Below are 17,251 nucleotides of genomic sequence, written 5' to 3'. Positions count from 1 at the left end.
TGAAACGCATATCGCCCGCCGGATTGACGTAGGTGATGGTCTGGGTCAATAGCAGAAACAAATTAATCAATAAATGAAATTTCTGTGCTAATTCTTATTTTTTTGTTCCATATAACTGTACAATGGTATCATAGCATGGATCCTAGCATCCTTCCAACCTCAAAACTTTTATCAACATCTATTTCCGACCCCGGTTGAACGTCTTCAAAGGATCAACCCTTCCGCCAGAGGGCTTCTTGCCCTTCGCCTTCGCGCGATTACGATCTCTGGCCTTGCGAATACGATTCTCATTCGTCTTCCTGAAGCCAACATATCCAACACTCTCTTTCGAAATACCCTTGCGTCCCTTGGCAGGCATCAAATATTCCGGCACGTGCTTCAAGTGCGCCTGCACCCGAGCAGCTCGCAGCTCACCATCGTGGCGCAGCTGGCGCAGCTCCTCTGGATTCTCCTCGAAATGGCGCTTCAGCTTCTCACTCTTAATAAGCTCCTGGCGAATCTCGCGTGCACGGGCCTCCTGAACCGCAAGGCGAGTGACAGCACGCAGGGCGTCGGTCATACGGTAGCGGAAGGCGTCGACCTGCTGCATTTCGAAGTGGTACGGTCGGACCTCGTGGCCCATTTTGCCTTGGCGCTTGACAACCTTGGCGAGAACAGCCTCGTCCTTCTTGGAGCTGCTGATTGAGGTCGGCTTGTGCTTTCCATACTGTTCCGCCGGGATGACGAAAGAGAGCGCCATACCGGCCTTACCAGCACGGCCGGTACGTCCGATGCGGTGGGTGTAAGATTTCGCGGTGGATGGGAGGTCGAAGTTGAGGACACAGGCGACGTTCTGGAAATCGATACCGCGAGAGATACTGTAGTCCTTCTCCTTGCCAGTCATCTTGCGGCGCTTCTCAGGTCGGGCCTTTTTGTTTGTGGACTCTTCCTCTTCTTCGTCTTCGCTGGAACCGATTTCCTCCTTCTCTTCCTTCTCCTCCTTTTCTTCTTCCTCATCTTCCTCAATCACTTCTGGGATCTTCTTGCTTGGTTTTGCTACTCCCATAATCTCCTGGTCGTCTGCTGCGATGATGATATCGTAAATACCCTTGTTGAACTCCTCGACGACGTGTAGTCGAGAGTTGATGGGAAGTTCTGAGTTAAGCACACAGCTCTTAATACCAAACTGCTCGAGGAAAAGCTTAACACGGTAGCATCTGTCCACATCGTGAACGAAAATGATGACCTTCCCTTTAACTAGCTGTAGCTTGAAGATGACATATGTGAGAAGGAACTTCTCGTCTTCGGCACACCTGTCGCATTTCCATTAGTATGATAGACAGCCAATGGATGATTTGTAGTTAAACTCACTTCACCACAAATTGGCTCACTTCAGCACCCTTTTCTTCCTTGTCCTCAAGCTTCAGGATAACGGGGCTACGGCAGAACAGACTCTTCAGAGCATCGACCTCCGAAGTAAGTGTGGCACTCATGAGGAAGGTCTGCACACCCCGTGGGATAGCCTTAGAAAGAGCATTGATATCCTCGTCGTATCCATATGACAGAACCAAATCGGCTTCATCTATCACCAGATGTGTAAGTTTCTCAAGCGAAAGGGCTGAGTTGTTGACATTCGAGAGAACCCGGGTCGGTGTAGAAATAACCAGGTCGGGGAAATCGGCGAGCATGGTCCGTTGAACCGCGTCGGAAACCTTCTGGGTCAGGTTGATGGAACGAACATCCTTTCCGCAGAAGCTGGTGAAGGAGGTGACAACTTTTTGAACCTGCTCAGCAAGCTCACGGGTGGGGACGAGGATGAGACCAGTGGTTGCCTTCAACGAGGGGTCATTCTATTTCCATATAATCAGTTACTTGGTCTTCTCATCGCGGGGGTTCAATTTGACTGACAGTTTTTTGTTGGAGAATGGCTTGTAGGACCGGAAGAACATAAGCAGCGGTTTTGCCGGAACCAGTCTTAGCACGGGCTAATTTCTGTTAGCAGAGATTACTGTTGTAGAAGGTGATTGAAGGGCAACTTACCCAGAATATCCTTTCCTTCAAGGGCTAGCGGAATAGCCTTTGCCTGAACAAGAGTAGGCTTGGAGAACTTTTCTTTGATCAGGGCCTGGCGCAGTCGTGGGTCCAGCCCAAGGGCTTCGAAATCAAGTTCCTGCTCGTCTTTTCCTGTAGTCTCAGGAGAAGGGACATCGTTGGCATCCAGTTTGCGCTTCATGTTGATGGATATGCTGTTTGAGCTCCAGAAGAAAGACCTCAATTTGCTTGATTTGGGAAATTTCGGCGGGCGGTGAGATTTTCCAGGATTTTTCAGGCGGTCAAGGATTTTAAAATGCTGACTCAGCGGGCCGTGGCCCAATGCGGCAAAAGCGAAACACATCACTTCCTCTTTTCTAGAATTTCTAGATTCTCTACTACAAAATACACTGGTTAGGAATCACGATTTCTTTTGCATTGAAACTTTTTGTTTAATGAGCTTGTAATTGATCTTTAAATTCAGAATACTTCAACTGGGATGAATACACAACTCTCACTGGTAAGCAAACGATATCATGCACCGTCTTGGATTCTCATCACCAATTTTGATTGTCTCCGCGCTATTTACTGGAGATCATTGGATCAATGACAGCGGTAGATCTTATCTTCAAAGAAGAGATTTTCTACCAGGAAGCTTCACACGCAGGACCTCCATATATTCCAAATTCGTCTGTCCCTAGAACCACGTTTACTTCCTCATTCGGCCTGCCGTCTTCCTAAGATTGAGGTTGAGGAGAATACATTGACGACTGTCTTTCAGTGCTAAATGAGGTTTCTTGGCTCCAATTCTTAGTAGTATTCACGTTTCTCCGATATTCTAGGCTTCCCCTCTCCAAGCAATAACAGCACTAAACTTGCCAGACTATCTCAGAAGTTCTCGCGATTCATGAAGTCTCCACCAAGTAGGCCTGGATCTGAGACTTGCGCCAGGCGTCAAGATGAGGAGATTGATCTACAACCCACGCTAAGAGCCCGACTCAACCTCAAATGAAACTATACTATGGATGTAAAAGGTCAAAGATATCAACGGTGTTATCGAGGACCTGCATATATCGATAGCAATTTATTGGTGTTTGAAACAAATTAAAAGCGAGAGACAAATAGAATAGCAATATAGAGATCCGTATGACCTGACTGCGTAGTGGCTTGGGCAAGTTGTTGACTCTTTCCTAATTCGGACATACTTCTACCGGCAATACCTCGGAATACCTTTCCCACTCTTGAGACAACAATAATACAAGGGTTTCTCTCTACGCTAAAACAACTTTAAGGGCGTATCTGTGTTTGTTTGGAACGTTGAAACCCTTGATTCCATCACGAGATATGAGGATGAAATCGCAGATTTCAAATAAAATTGAGATTTTCATCTTAATAGCTGAGCAATCAACCCGCACAAAGATCATCTGGAGACTTAGATTTTACAGAATGAGTTACTATGCAATTCATCTCTGTTCAGCAGGGTAGACTTACACGACAGGTTTCAAACCCAATGGACGGACAAAAATGTCACATTTTCCCCTTGCTGTTCTTGCTCGCCAATCAACATTCTAGAAGCGTAAGCAAAAGCCTATCCTCAGATCAGAGGGAGCGCTTTCAATCGTTTATTCTGGGGATGATTTTCGAATCTCTACACCATGGCCCAAATAAGCGTAAAATAGGCCAATGTCATTACCCGGCAAATAGCTCATGACTGTTTCGCAAATTCCAAGTATGGCTAGTATAGCACTTGAGTATATGGAATATGGCGGCTCTACTAACATAAATACGAAGGAAATTACTAGTTCCAAGCACCTTAAAGCTCATTTAAACCAAAACCTCGTCTTCCGGAAAATTTCGGGCTTAGAACGAATGAGAATATTCTCGGGTGGGCCGATGATGTCGCAGTCCGATATTCGGAAAAAGCATGTCCCCAGTTGATTGGCAGTAATATTATCCTCAGGTCGAATGCTTCAATTCTTTCTTTCTATTTTTCTGTTGGAATCTCTAGCCCTCGAGTGCAGCTATACAATTATCACTCCCTTCAACCTTATCCTCGGCTTGCCCCGCACCCCGCAATCGCAATCGCAATGACTTCTCTCAATGAGCAGCTTGCAACTTTGGTCGAAAATTACACAGCCTGCGATGTGAGTCCTTTCGTCATACCTTCATCATGTTGCTGTTGGTTCAAGCCATATTCCAACACTTATTGCATAGGTATCAGACGCCCTTCTCAAGCTACAGAAAGTCCCAGAAGGAAGCGCACCTCGAGCAGGATACTTAGCCGATCTCAGTAAGAGCACTCCAACAGTCTTACATATTCTGATATTTTGCTCACAAAACGGACAGCCCCCTTCTCTCCAATAGTCGGAAGGAACGATACAGCGCGGAAGATCGCCGCCCCAGCAACTACATTCAAGTTCCTCAATAAAAGCGATGACCCGCCAGCTATTGCAAAGGAGAATCCTGAGAAACATGGATTCCCGCCTGGCAGACACTGGGTAGACTACGTAGGTGACTTTCAGGACGCGGACCCGGCCAAGGCAGGCTCCATTATTGTGATCGAACAGCCGGATGAGCAGTACTGTGCTGTGACAGGTGGTATCATGGCGACGAGAATGAAGGTTTTGGGCATCAAGGCTGCTGTTGTGGGTGGCCGAGTCCGAGATTTGAGGGAGTTACAAGACACAGAGCTTCCGGTGAGATTTGACAGGATATCACTTCGCTCGAATGAAATCAGAGACTAATCAATTATCATTAGATCTGGGCGCGTGCCACTTCAACTGTTGGTACAGGTGCTGAAGCTAAAGCTGCTGTGCGCAATGTGCCTATCTCTATTGGAGGAGTTATTGTGTCACCGGTAAGCCATGATTATTTAACAGATACGACTTGAATCATATAGGCTAATTTTGTTATATAGGGTGACATTATCTTCTGTGATCCGATGGAAGGAGTTGTGGCTATTCCACGCAATTTACTGAGCGCCGTCCTGGAGGCCATGCCAAATTTGATTAGTATGGATGAACAGGCAAAGGAAGCTGTGGCAAAAGGAATGAGTGTCACGGATGCTTTCAAGAAGTTCAGATGATAGTTCATGCATCAACTAAGAGCCCTCTTTGTATGTACTATTGAGGTCTAGATCAAATACAGCAGGGCCCACTGATCCGTGAAAATATTACTAGAGAACTTCAGACGTCCCGCTAGATGAAGATGATTTTGGATGAAGTGAAAAATCGTCATTCTGTCGTGGTATCTAGCTATTTAATACATCGGGAAGAAGATGTGGACGAAAACAAGTCCAACCGCTGTGCAAAATGTTATAGTGGTACGGTATTCCATTTACTCGGCCACCCAAACAGCGGCCATTCCCATACCAGTACCAACGCACATACTGGTGACACCAATCTTCTTGTTTGTCCGCTTGAGCTCAGTCAGCAGAGTGCTCACTTGACGGGAACCAGTGCAGCCCAGAGGGTGGCCAAAAGCAATGGCACCGCCCTTAGGGTTGATCTTCTCCATGGGCAAACCGAGCTCGTTCGCACACCACACACACTGGGAGGCGAAAGCCTCGTTGATCTCAAAGATGTCCACATCATCCTTGGTAATGCCAGCCTTCTCCAGAGCAACGGGAATGGCCTTCCATGGGCCGATACCCATGAGGAGAGGCTTGACACCAACAATACTAGCGGAAACGTATTTGCCAATGATTTTCTGGCCTAGACGCTCAGCGGTGGAACGCTTCATCAGCAGGACAGCTGCGGCACCGTCGGAAATCTGAGAGGCGTTACCAGCGTGGATCGAGCCATCCTTGGCGAAGGCAGGGCGGATCTTTGCCAGTGACTCGGCAGTCATGCCCTTGCGGATACCGTCATCCTCCTTGACAGTGATGGTCTTCTCCTCGCCAGTCTTAGGATCGGTCCACTTGACCTCAAGAGGGGCGATCTCCTCCTTGAAGAGACCAGCAGCCTGAGCCTTCTCAGCCTTCTGGTATGAGGAAGCAGCGAAAGCATCCTGGGAAGCACGGCTAATGTTGCGGTCCTTGGCCATATTTTCGGAGAGGACACCCATGGGGACCTTGCAGTTAGCGGCCTCAGTGTGGTTCTCGAGGAGGTCAGAGAATTCTGTAACGGCACCCGGACTAGGAAGAAGCATGTCAGAAATGGAAGACAAATAGCTGGCTGATCATTGTACTTACCCATACTGTGAGGACATGCTCTCGACACCGGCACCAATACCAACGTCGATCATTCCAGACTTGAGAGCATTTGCGATGTCGATGATAGCCTGCAAACCACTAGAGCACTGACGGTTCAAGGCCTTGACCGCAGTGGTCTCTGGGAAACCAGCCACGAGGGCAGCAGCACGGAACTCGGTAGCACCGCCACCAGGAGGAAGGACGGAGCCAACGGCAATATCTTCCACGGCCTTGGGGTCGATGCCACTCTTATCAATAACAGCCTTGAACACACCAGCCAAGAGGTCGGCAGCAGCGGTATCCTTGAAACCACCCTTACCGCCCTTGGTCAAAGCAGTACGAAGGGCACATGTGACAACAATATCATCGGGGTGCTTCTGGGTCAAGGAAGCTGCTCCCTTCTGGGTACTGAAGTGGGAGGAAACCTGGGACAGGCGCTGTTGAGCTGTAAATTCTCCGTCAGTAGGAAGTCTCCATAAGTATGACTGACTTTGCTGACAGCAGCTTCTTAGATTATACATACCGGACGACATGACGTCAAGAGGAGTTATGGAATATGGGGTTTGGAGTGATGAGGAGAATCTGGGGAGGCTAGAAATGCGGGAGAGAATATGATCAGATTTCACGATATCGGGTGGGGGGGCTCTTTTATAAAGTAGGCTGTGGCATTCGGTGGTACTGCCCTTGTTGCAAGCTCGCCGACGCTGCTCACTCAGCAACAGTGCCGAGGTTCATCGTATCATTATTGTTCCGGTCGGAGGCTGTGACATTTCGGTCACGTGTGGATGGATGATCGCATGTGAATCAGACTGGAGGACCCACTTTGCATGTGCGCCGAGTACACATGGTGTATACGGGGTAAACATATGTAGTCCTTCACCCTTGCGTCTCAATTTTCCTGCCCTAAATCATGCTCACGTGTTTGAGGACTTAAATGTATCCCAATGTAAATAATCTGTATGCAGATAAATTAGGGGAGGAGTTAGATGTGCAACTCATGCTGCAAATCTTTCTTCTAGGGCAATATTTCCTGAGTAAAGGTATTGACAGCAAATTGCTGAGTCTACAGGACGATACAATAGAAGAACATGGTCTAAGCCAGATGAATATCATGAGAGTTCCAGAATAAACAAGTTAAATTTTAACAGCTACGGGCGCCAGTCGAGGCTAGCAAGAGACTGGAATGTCCAAATAAGGGAGGACAAAAGCACTTACCATTTCCCATACTGGGGTTTCAGAACACAGAGAAATCAATAAGGGAGAGTGGACATAAGGGTCCAATCACGGCCTCAGCAGGCCGCGATCTTGGAACATGAGCCAAGTTGCGAGTTTGTCAAGCTTCTGCAATAATACCTCAAAATCATCTATTCAGACGTTTGTCTACAGACTTATACATCTACAATGGATCCATGGAAGACATAAAATTGCGTCAATTGCTACCGACTGTACATGAAAGGAAAGAACCTAGACGCGACAGGAAGGGGATAGAACAGGTATAAGGAAATCGAGGAAATATGGAGACAATCTCCCTCACTGGCAGGACGTACACATTACCAGCCTAGAAAAGGGAGATTTAAGAGACATCTAGTGTAGAGGAAAAAACTGACCTGTTCCTGCATCGTTTTTGGGTGTCAAAGGTGGAGAGAGAACATAGGAAGAGGCGGAGAGAGGTGGAGACAAGAGGTAGAGAGAGTTTTTTCGTTTACATGCCAGGGGAGATCAGCTTGCCCTCAGCACGGCTCTCGGGCTTCCAACCGCCAGCGTAGGGAGCGGCGCCGAGCTCCTTCTGGTACTCGCGGATACGGCTCTCCAGCTCGGGACGGAAGTGGCGGATCAAACCCTGGATAGGCCAAGCGAAAGCCTCACCCAGAGCACAGATAGTGTGACCCTCAACCTGCTTGGTAAGCTCCTGGAGCATGTCAATCTCACGCTCACGGGCGTTACCGGTCTCCAGACGCTGCATCATCTGCATGGTCCACTTGCTACCCTCACGGCAAGGGGTGCACTGTCCGCAGGACTCGTGCTTGTAGAAAGTAGACAGACGGGAAATGGCACGGACAATATCAGTGGACTTGTCCATGACAATGACGGCAGCCGTACCCAGACCAGTCTGGGAGTCCTTGAGGGCATCAAAATCCATCAGCTGGTTGTCGGCCACAGACTTAGGAATGACGGGAGTCGAAGAGCCACCAGGGATAACGGCGAGCAAGTTGTCCCAACCGCCACGGACACCTCCGCAGTGCTTCTCGATCAGGTCGCGCAGGGAGATGGACATCTCCTCCTCAACGGTGACGGGGTTGTTGACGTGTCCGGAGATACAGAACAGCTTGGTACCAGCGTTACGCTCACGACCGAAAGACGAGAACCAGCTAGCACCACGGCGGATGATGGTCGGAACGACGGCGACAGTCTCGACGTTGGTGACGGTGCTAGGGCAGCCGAACAGACCGACGGCAGCGGGGAATGGGGGCTTGAGGCGGGGCTTTCCAGCCTTGCCCTCAATGGACTCGATCAGCGAGGTCTCTTCACCGCAGACGTAGGCGCCCATTCCACGGTGGATGTAGACATCGAAATCGTAACCGGTGCCGCTGGCGTTCTTGCCGATTAAGCCGGCCTCGTAGGCCTCGTTGATGGCCCGCTGAAGGACGGTCGCCTCGTGGTAGAACTCACCACGAATGTAGATGTAGGCGGCATTGGCGTTCATAGCACGACCAACCACCAAGCAACCTTCAATCAGTTTCTGCGGGTCCTTGCGCATGATCTCACGATCCTTGCAGGTACCCGGCTCACCCTCATCAGCGTTGATGACCAAGTACCGCGGTCGGGGATCCTTGTCCCAATCCTTGAAGTTCATGAATGACTAAATTGAAAGACCACCGGTTAGATAAAAGAGATACTCCCCACGCAATTGAGGGACCAAAGAGGCCCCTTCAATCTCCAACTTACGTATTTCAATCCCGAAGGGAAACCAGCACCACCACGGCCACGAAGACCGGAAGCCTTGATCTCGGAAATGAGCTATAGTAGAATGTATCAGCACACCAATTCTTGTCCCATCCGCCCAATCCGGACGATCTTCCCAACTGAAACGAATCTACCCACCCAGTCATGGCCCTTCAGAACCATATCCTTTGTCCGGTGCCAGTCACCATACTTCATTGCCGACTTGAGATCTGCGCCATGGTGATTGTAAAGGTTGGTGAAGATGCGGTCCTGGTCCTGGAGCCCGCCATAGTGCTTCACGGGAGGAGCCTCTTGCACGGTCGCGAAGGAGCGGGCGGCCGCCCCCTGGGCGCGGAGGGAGCGGGATGAGAGGTGGGAGAGGGAGGAAGTGGAGGGAGCCGCCGCTCTGGATATCATGATGGCGGATTGACAGCTGTGTGGTGTGGAGGGTCAAGCGGTCTGGAAGGAGAGGGAAGGGGGAGCTCGCGGTAATTAGCAATTCCTGCTCTGTGCTGAACGATCCGCCTTTACGTGCGATGTGATTGGATCAAGGTCATGTGACTTTGATTGGTCAGCCATTTCCTATTTGGGATATGTGACGTTTTACGGAACTTATTTAGTTCCCATCAACATGTTCTATTTTCTAATCTATAACTGCGGTACATATAACACAGCCTGCTTCGCCATTGTCGGTTCCTCCGTTACTAGCACCTGTAGTGGTTCAACGGGAATCAACACCCTCTCGGCATCACCCACAATGCACGCCCACTGTAGCCATTCCGGAGACAACCATTTGCTAGCCGACGGTAACCAGGTGACACTATCCTGTTCAGCCAATTGCAGAAATCCATCTCGGTCTTTGGAAAGAGCTTGGAGAAGTTGCTGAGCAGCCGAGACAGATTCATTTGCACCTTTAACGGGTAATGGGTATTCATTGACCAAAAGCTCCACCCATCGAATCAACCGTGGGGACAGCAACGGCCGTAACTCCTGGTCATCAGACGTAGCAGTTGCAACCAAGAAGTTAATCGCAAGCGCAAACATGACTTGTGGGTCTGTAGCCCAGGGCCCATTCGCAACACGACCTATGAAGTACTTCTGACTTGGTACCTGCAGGTCTTTTGGCAAGAGACGGAAGAGCTCTGAGAGTCGAAATAGTTCGCCGTTTTTCGGGATAAGAGATTGCCGTTCGAGAATACGCACCTTTGTCCGAGATACAATATCATCAGACAAAGATCCGGATGGAATTTTCGACATGTGCTCGTTCAATAGGCTCTTGATGCCCTCCCAGCTCTCGTCGCGCTCGTGCTCACGCGCCCGAGCCAGAGTCCAGGATGTGATGATCAATGCAGTCTTGTCCAATGTCATCTGACATTCCCGGTAGATCTTCGCAAATATTTGTTTGAGGTTTGCCGGCTCTGATGGTAAGTTCTGAGCGCTTTCTTGCAGTTGGAGAATGTGCGCAATGAGCTCAAGGCAGGTCTGAGAAAGTGCCGCTAGCGTACTACGGCTGTTACCGTACTTTCTTTGGATAGAGATGCCTGATTCTTCGATCTGAATATCCTTGCGCTCTCGATCATTTGCTTCCATGATTGTAAGGGCATTAAACAGAGCCGGCGAGATGATCGTATGCTCCATAGGACCTTGAGGTGTCAGGAGTGGGTAGAACACATTGAAAATGTAGTAATGGTCGTCAGTATTGGCAGTTTGCTCGGGGAACATCTGGAGACGGCGGGCTTTCGCCTGACCGAGAGCACTGTCTGATGCAACGCCCAGCTTTACAATGCGGTAGTCTGTTGGATTATTGGGAATGCAGAATCCGTAGTTCATGAGCACTGTCTCAGTTAGCTACTACTGTGCCGTTTCACTTGTGTTCAGTGGTAAATACTCACATTGCTCGTTGTTTCGAGGACCGTAATTATTCGAGATCTCCTGACCTGGCGAAACGTCTTCCAGCACAATCATACCAACGTCCTCTTCACCTGCTCTCCACTCCACCTTCGCCAGGGGCCGATGATTGGGTAGGTCAATGAGCGGCAAGAGCACTGAAATTCCCTCTTCCGGGAGATCAGAGTCCTCTACGGCATTTGATAGCACTTTTGCGGAGAATGCGCGAGATGTCAGGATAGTCCATGCCCAGAGATACAGGTCCCTATAAAATCAGCAAACCACAATCTCACATGCGTATCAAAGAAAGCACACAATGTAAACTTACCAAGTAAACGCCTCAGATCCCTCGAATCCCGCCTTTTCCAGCTTCTCGATTGAAAGATCATACTGCTTGTCCCAATCCAGATACCTCTGCACCGATGCATCCGGAATGCCCGTTCCTTGCAGCCAATCCACATCCTCTTCTCCAAAGAACATCGGCGTTGTCATCTGCCCGGGTTGTGGCAAAGTCCGAAGATACGGGTACCAAAAGCTCTGCTCTCCACGCAGGAAGTGGGCCATCAGAAAAAAAGTCATCGTTTCTGCTAGTCCCGCGGCCTCGATGAACGCCTGTGGGAGTTTCACGCCGTGCGAAGAGAACGATCCTTTCGTAGAGCTGTAGTCTACTGCATTATAGTAGGACATTGTCACGCCTAGCGGTGCATTGATTACCCGTGTCTCCTTTGGGACTGCCGTGGGCCAGTCGGCTTTCACTTGGACATGTACGCCACGCTGGGCGTCTTGGGCTATGCACACGCTTTCATTCAAGTGCCCTCCATGGCTGCAAACCCATTCTAGAAGAGCTGTGTGAGCTTCCAGGGAGTGTTCTCTGGTTTCTCTACCATTGTATCAGTTTGGATCAATTGTAGACACCCGGCATCGGCAAAATAATGACATATAATCCGGGCTATGTAGGATGACTCGGGAGTACTCACTCTGATGCCGAGGCCATGGCTCCAACAACAGCGTCTTAGGTATGTCTCAACTAAAAAAGGTGCTTTTGGCGCCGATTCGATATTTACTTCTAGTAGACTGACAACTAGAAGTGATGGGAAGTGATATCATTGAATCGCGAACATTTGAAAGATTTAGCGGGATGTGGGACCCACTTTTCTTTTCGTCCGCAGACATACTTCCAATGTTTAAATAAGGCGCTCTAGAACAACTTCCTCTACTACTACCATCTTTCGAATGAAGTTCGTTGTTTTTCTAGGATGATTTTGAGAACTGAAAATTCTGAAAACATCAATTCACCTCTCTAACTCAAACATATCGTACAAGATCATCAGCCACCCCAACCAGAGCAAACCCATAAACATCACCCCACACATGATGCACACAACAGCTCAACATCGAAAAAGAAAACATAAAAACATATAAAGCTCCATGCAGACGAACTCGACGGTCATCAGATGTAGTCCTCCCCAGAGATTGACCAGATATGGAAAATATGTACAAAGGCCGCGCCATAAAGACAGCACGTAAACATCCCAAGCCAGCCAAGTATGAAGAGATAGAAGGGAAGATCCAAGAAAAATAGATGGATAACTTAGCAGCCATGGAATTCTCCCTAAGAGTTGAAGAATATCATCATGTAGGCAGCCAGCAAAGTAAAAAGGCGTGAAAATGCAGACGTGGAAAATAGATAGGGGGTAACATTAAGACAGGCAGGCCATTCCGACATTAATTTGAAGTAGAGGATTTGCGGCCTGGGACTAGAATCTCCACCAGCCCGTCATCCTCACCATCACTGCTGTCATTTTGTTCGTCATCGAAATGAGAACTCACGGACCGTGGCCGGCGGAATCCGGTGTATCGACTGGGATGTGGGAGATTGGAGTAACCCAGTGATTCGTTGATGATGGCGTCGTCCTCATCATCTGAATCAATCATACCGGTTGCGCTAGGTCCGACCATTTCACCCATTTCGTCGTCATCTTCATCGACTTCAAGGGGAACGCGGACACGTCGGCGCATGGCCTCTGCGTGACCGTCCCCATCTTCATCAGATGAGTTAGACAGCGAGTCCGGTGGGCTGAACCCCCCCTCATGGAAATCTGAAGTAAAGGTATGGTCCGCGTTCGATCCAAAATCGCTGTTGGGGAACGCAGTATTGCCCCCGTCAGCTTCATCGTCAATGCCAGCAATGACAAATGGGTTGCTCGGCCACTGGGAGTCTCGGTTATCGGCCTCATGAATTCTATCTCCCGCTGCTTCCGCATCTTCATTCTCGACTGCCTGCTGTTTTTGGGCTGCGAGGCGTGCTGCCAGCTGGCGCCGAGCTCGGGAGGGTCCCGTGCTCAACGGAGCTGGAGGTGGAGGCAAAATGGGAATTGGTTGGCTTGTGGAACTTGTGGATACCTGGAAAAATTCATGTCAGCTCGGGATAGCGATATCAAGAAGACGACTGGACAAGGGCTCCTCCAAGTTTGCAAGGTTCAGATTGTTCCTTGCATACAACAACATGGTGCATGGGCAGATTATGTTGGCGATGGGAGAAGGGGTGAATGGATAAAAGGGGAACTAGGACGCAGAACAATCGCAGGCGAAATGAATACATCTCTGGTGAAAAGCGCAGCGTACCAACAATTTGGTTACCCACAGGCTTTTCGCCATCTGCGCAAGCCGCCATCGCGCGCACCTTCTAACCTCACCCAAGACATCTAGGCGGCATCGTAATCAAATCAGGGGAAATGGGAGGGCAGGGAGGAGATATGGCGCACGTCCAAGTCGGCCACCAGTCGTTTTTCATAATTGGATCGGAAAGAGGGTACCCACATTCTCGAAATCACCGTGGTCGGCATTGGCAGCATTTCTGTCGTCATGATCCTCTAAATCCTCTTCTTCGTCGTCACTCGAGCTTGCAAACCCACTTAAGAGAGAGGGACCACCAGGCCCAAACGCCCCACCCGAGACACTCCCTTGGTTCAAGTCGAACCCTTGGAAAGTTGAACCACCAATACCCCCATTCAGACCTGCTTCGGCGAGAGCATTTGAGTTGCTGAAACCCTGGCTAGAGCTGATCGCTGCTTGGCGAGACCCAACCGACATGTCTGGACGAACGCCTCCCAGAATGGCATTGTCTCGCTCCCTGGTCTCAGAAAGTGTCTGCTCAACGTAGTCAATCCAATCAGGGTTCAGGACCGATTCCATGACGGAGCGTGACAGTAGCTCCGGCGGGTGGCGTTCACTAAACTTAACAACCTCCTCAGCGACAAGGGTAAGATGACCCATGTAACCAAGACGAATCTGCTTGGTCTTCTGGGCCTCATCACTGCGCTTCTGGCCTTCAATAATGGCAGTGGTGATGTGACCGGTCTCGAAAACATTGATTGCAAGAGCGCGGTTGTAGCCACGTTCCATGGGTCCGTTGAAAACCTGCTGGATCACATCGTACACAACATTATGGAGGAAGTTGTTCCAAGGGAAGCGGAAGAAGAAACCCTAGACATCTCGTCAGCTACTAGTAAGGTATAGAAGAAACATTGTTACACATATAACTTACCAAGATCGTTGGGACTACCCTGTTCTCAACAAACTTGATTTTGAGGTAATCTCCAACCACCGGGCGCCCGTCCGTGTCATACTGAATGTACTGTTCGGCGGGATCTTCCGCACCGCCATCGTTGTGGCTAGTTTCCTGTGCAGGCTCAGTGATAGCAGAGGAGCCATCGACTTGCTCGACAAGTTCAGAAGTCGACTCTGAAGGCTGCTCCTTCGATGCAAAAAGTGGGGGTGGGACATCTTCCGACTTAGCAGACACCACGTGTTGCTCAATTTGATCCTGTGATGAATTTTGTTGCTCGCCCTCAAGTTTAATTTCACCCATCTGGTCCGCAAGGCCAGTAGCCAATTCTGGAGATTCGGAGGACTCGGGTGTGTTATGTGTGTCGACAGTCAAGCCCTCTGAGCCTGCGGTCTGCTCCAAGGAAGCAGCTTCATTCTCGGTCTGTTCTCCTTTCTCGCTAACAAGCACGCCAGAGGCACTAACATCCTCGAATCCTTCTTCTTCGCCTGCGCGAGGCATGTGCACACCCTTGATATCCTCGGGAGACCCAGAATCCAGGGCTGATCCATTGGTAAAGTCGGCTGTGGTATCATTGTAATCCATGCCAGATTGCTCATCCCTAAGCGGGTTGAAGTATCCCTCCTTGATCAACCTCTCACGCTCGGCATCCCGTTGCTGAACATACTCGTCGCTGCCAGGCTCGTTGAGAAGGCCCATGTTACTACAATGCAGCAGCTCGGCCATCAATTCACAAGTCTTGAACCTATCAAACCCAAGTGGCTCAATTTTTCCGCCCCATGCAGAGTTCAAGCGACCTCGATCGACGGTCTTGAAGGTTTTACCGTCATGGATAGTGTGTTTTGGACTTTGAATCAAGGCCATGAAGTGGGGGATGTTCTTCGCAAACAAACGAAGAAGACTACCAAGGTAGATTGGGTCGTAAGGCGTTGGCATCGACTCAGGATTTCCTAGGTGCTCGGGATCATAGTCGGAGTTGTTCTTCCGAATGACCTCAATCACAATGCCCACGCCAACCGTCAATGGGTTACCACCTTTGAGCATAGCATCCACGAGCTGCTGCACGCATTCAGCTGAAACTAGCTGACGGGTGAGGCTGTTCGGACCAATGCAAGATTGATCGTTAGGAGTCGCGTTTGCGGAGATGGTAATGATGGCTTTTAGGAAGTCACCTGCGGACGTCTGGACTGACGCAGGGTGATCCGGAGACAAGAAAGAAAGAAGAGTAGGGACCAAATTCTGGGATTGGAGCCAGTCAACAGTACCTTGACCACCCTCCGCCTTTTCCAGGCTAATGATCTTAAGCAGGAGGTCCATAACCATTGGGTTATCAATATGCTGCAGCAGAGCCGGCACAATCCCATCCAGCGATTTCAAAAGATCCAACATCTCCTCCGTTTTTTTATCAAGCAGCGTCTCGTTCACTTTGGTGAAATAGCTCGCCTGTAGGGAGTCGAGAGGCGCCGGCCGCCGAAGGAATCCCCAGAAGTCACGCAAGTAGCTCGGATTCTCCATGATAGTTTCGAGAATCGTCCATGTCTCCGACGAGAGAATCTCACAGGCCACATAGGCGTGCTTCAGGCGCGACTTCTCAATTCTCTCCAGGTCATCCGAATCCAAAACACCCTTCAAGGGATCCGACTCCTGTTCTTCATCCTTGTCATTTTTGTCTGTTTGCTCTCCCGAGCCTGCATCTTTGGCAGTGTTTTTCTCGTTGGCATCGTCGTCGTCATCGTGGTCATCGTTCATCAAGCTCGGTGCAGTCACGTAGTCCATAAGCCGTTTCAAGACATGTTCCTCGCGCAGATATTCTATGAGTTTCGTATTATGCTGTTTCAGTTCTTGGATAATCTCCGGTTCGTCCAGGAAGTCCTCAACAGTGACCCCGGGTTTCTCGAGAAGGGTGTCGATGCTGGAGATACTTGCATATCCCCCAAAACGCCAGAACATGATGGAGTATATAGCCGGAAAGGACGATTCATGGGACGTTTCAAGTCGTAAGTCTCCGAGATATCTTAACGGAGCGGTCTATGATACACGGGGCGTTGGCAGTAGGATACCGGAAGGAGTGGAATTTTCCGCAGGGTGAACCACCGTCGTTGTCCACACACAGACAGGGTTGTCGCGGAAAGCGGGGAGAGGGCGAAACTCGAGTCTCTAGAAGAGAGGTCGGAAGTGCGTGAGAATAGATTCGGGGTGAAACTAGCGCTGTGGATCTGATGGGTCAGCGCGATGTCCAGATTGGTTGCATCAATGACGGAGCTGATGGTGTGCACCCGAGCTGCGGCTAGATCTCACGGGAACCGATTCCAACGCATATCGTTGGAATCGGGTGGGGAGAAGTAAGATAGGCAGTAGGGAGAAAGCAAGAAACCGGAAGGGACAAATTTGAGACACACAAACCTCAGTAGGAGAATGACGAAAAGAGGTAGTCAGTTGCCCTCCGGTGTGAATTTTTGGGAGGGCGGGAAGGGGAAGAAGAAATGGAGTGAAGAAATAAGAGAGAGATCACACTGTGGGGATGTTAGATTATTCTCTTAGCGCGGTCCATCCAGGAAGGGGCGAGCGCAAGAGGGTGAGAGATGAAGCTGGTTAGAGGGATTCGCACGAGTGCAGGGGCGGACTTGACACACACACATGTAATCATCTGC

At 49.7% G+C, this 17,251-nt stretch overlaps 6 protein-coding genes across 6 annotated transcripts; 1 reads left to right on the top strand and 5 right to left on the bottom strand.

Annotated features, from left to right (window-relative positions):
• Nucleotides 1-178: 178 nt before the first annotated feature.
• On the bottom strand, nt 179-2,212 carry dbp9 (ATP-dependent DNA/RNA helicase; the record flags this gene model as incomplete). Its single annotated transcript, XM_057140250.1, has 4 exons — nt 179-1,292; nt 1,351-1,829; nt 1,888-1,964; nt 2,020-2,212. 4 exons carry the CDS (start codon nt 2,210-2,212, stop codon nt 179-181), a joined length of 1,863 nt encoding a protein of 620 aa, XP_056994256.1.
• A 1,885-nt stretch (nt 2,213-4,097) lies between these two features.
• Nucleotides 4,098-5,095, top strand: N7520_006315 (RraA family protein; the record flags this gene model as incomplete). Its single annotated transcript, XM_057140249.1, has 5 exons — nt 4,098-4,154; nt 4,225-4,300; nt 4,357-4,706; nt 4,769-4,867; nt 4,928-5,095. The coding sequence occupies 5 exons, from the start codon at nt 4,098-4,100 to the stop codon at nt 5,093-5,095; spliced, it is 750 nt and encodes a 249-aa protein (XP_056994255.1).
• A 251-nt stretch (nt 5,096-5,346) lies between these two features.
• On the bottom strand, nt 5,347-6,735 carry N7520_006314 (3-ketoacyl-coA thiolase peroxisomal A precursor; the record flags this gene model as incomplete). Its single annotated transcript, XM_057140248.1, has 3 exons — nt 5,347-6,145; nt 6,203-6,647; nt 6,726-6,735. 3 exons carry the CDS (start codon nt 6,733-6,735, stop codon nt 5,347-5,349), a joined length of 1,254 nt encoding a protein of 417 aa, XP_056994254.1.
• Nucleotides 6,736-7,904: 1,169 nt separating this feature from the next.
• Nucleotides 7,905-9,562, bottom strand: N7520_006313 (NADH-quinone oxidoreductase subunit NuoF; the record flags this gene model as incomplete). The annotated part of the gene is made up of 3 exons (XM_057140247.1): nt 7,905-9,062; nt 9,149-9,220; nt 9,305-9,562. 3 exons carry the CDS (start codon nt 9,560-9,562, stop codon nt 7,905-7,907), a joined length of 1,488 nt encoding a protein of 495 aa, XP_056994253.1.
• Nucleotides 9,563-9,793: 231 nt separating this feature from the next.
• On the bottom strand, nt 9,794-12,026 carry N7520_006312 (SET domain protein; the record flags this gene model as incomplete). The annotated part of the gene is made up of 4 exons (XM_057140246.1): nt 9,794-10,980; nt 11,038-11,297; nt 11,361-11,912; nt 12,010-12,026. The coding sequence occupies 4 exons, from the start codon at nt 12,024-12,026 to the stop codon at nt 9,794-9,796; spliced, it is 2,016 nt and encodes a 671-aa protein (XP_056994252.1).
• Nucleotides 12,027-12,757: 731 nt separating this feature from the next.
• Nucleotides 12,758-16,550, bottom strand: N7520_006311 (SAPS family protein; the record flags this gene model as incomplete). Its single annotated transcript, XM_057140245.1, has 3 exons — nt 12,758-13,435; nt 13,853-14,518; nt 14,580-16,550. 3 exons carry the CDS (start codon nt 16,548-16,550, stop codon nt 12,758-12,760), a joined length of 3,315 nt encoding a protein of 1,104 aa, XP_056994251.1.
• Nucleotides 16,551-17,251: the final 701 nt, after the last annotated feature.

Source organism: Penicillium odoratum, assembly GCF_028828045.1.
Source record: "Penicillium odoratum strain IBT 22623 chromosome Unknown utg000005l_segment0_segment0, whole genome shotgun sequence".
Classification (NCBI taxonomy): Eukaryota; Fungi; Ascomycota; class Eurotiomycetes; order Eurotiales; family Aspergillaceae; genus Penicillium; species Penicillium odoratum.
The sequence above is the reverse complement of the archived record's forward strand: the minus strand, read 5'-3'. Positions and strand labels throughout refer to the sequence as shown.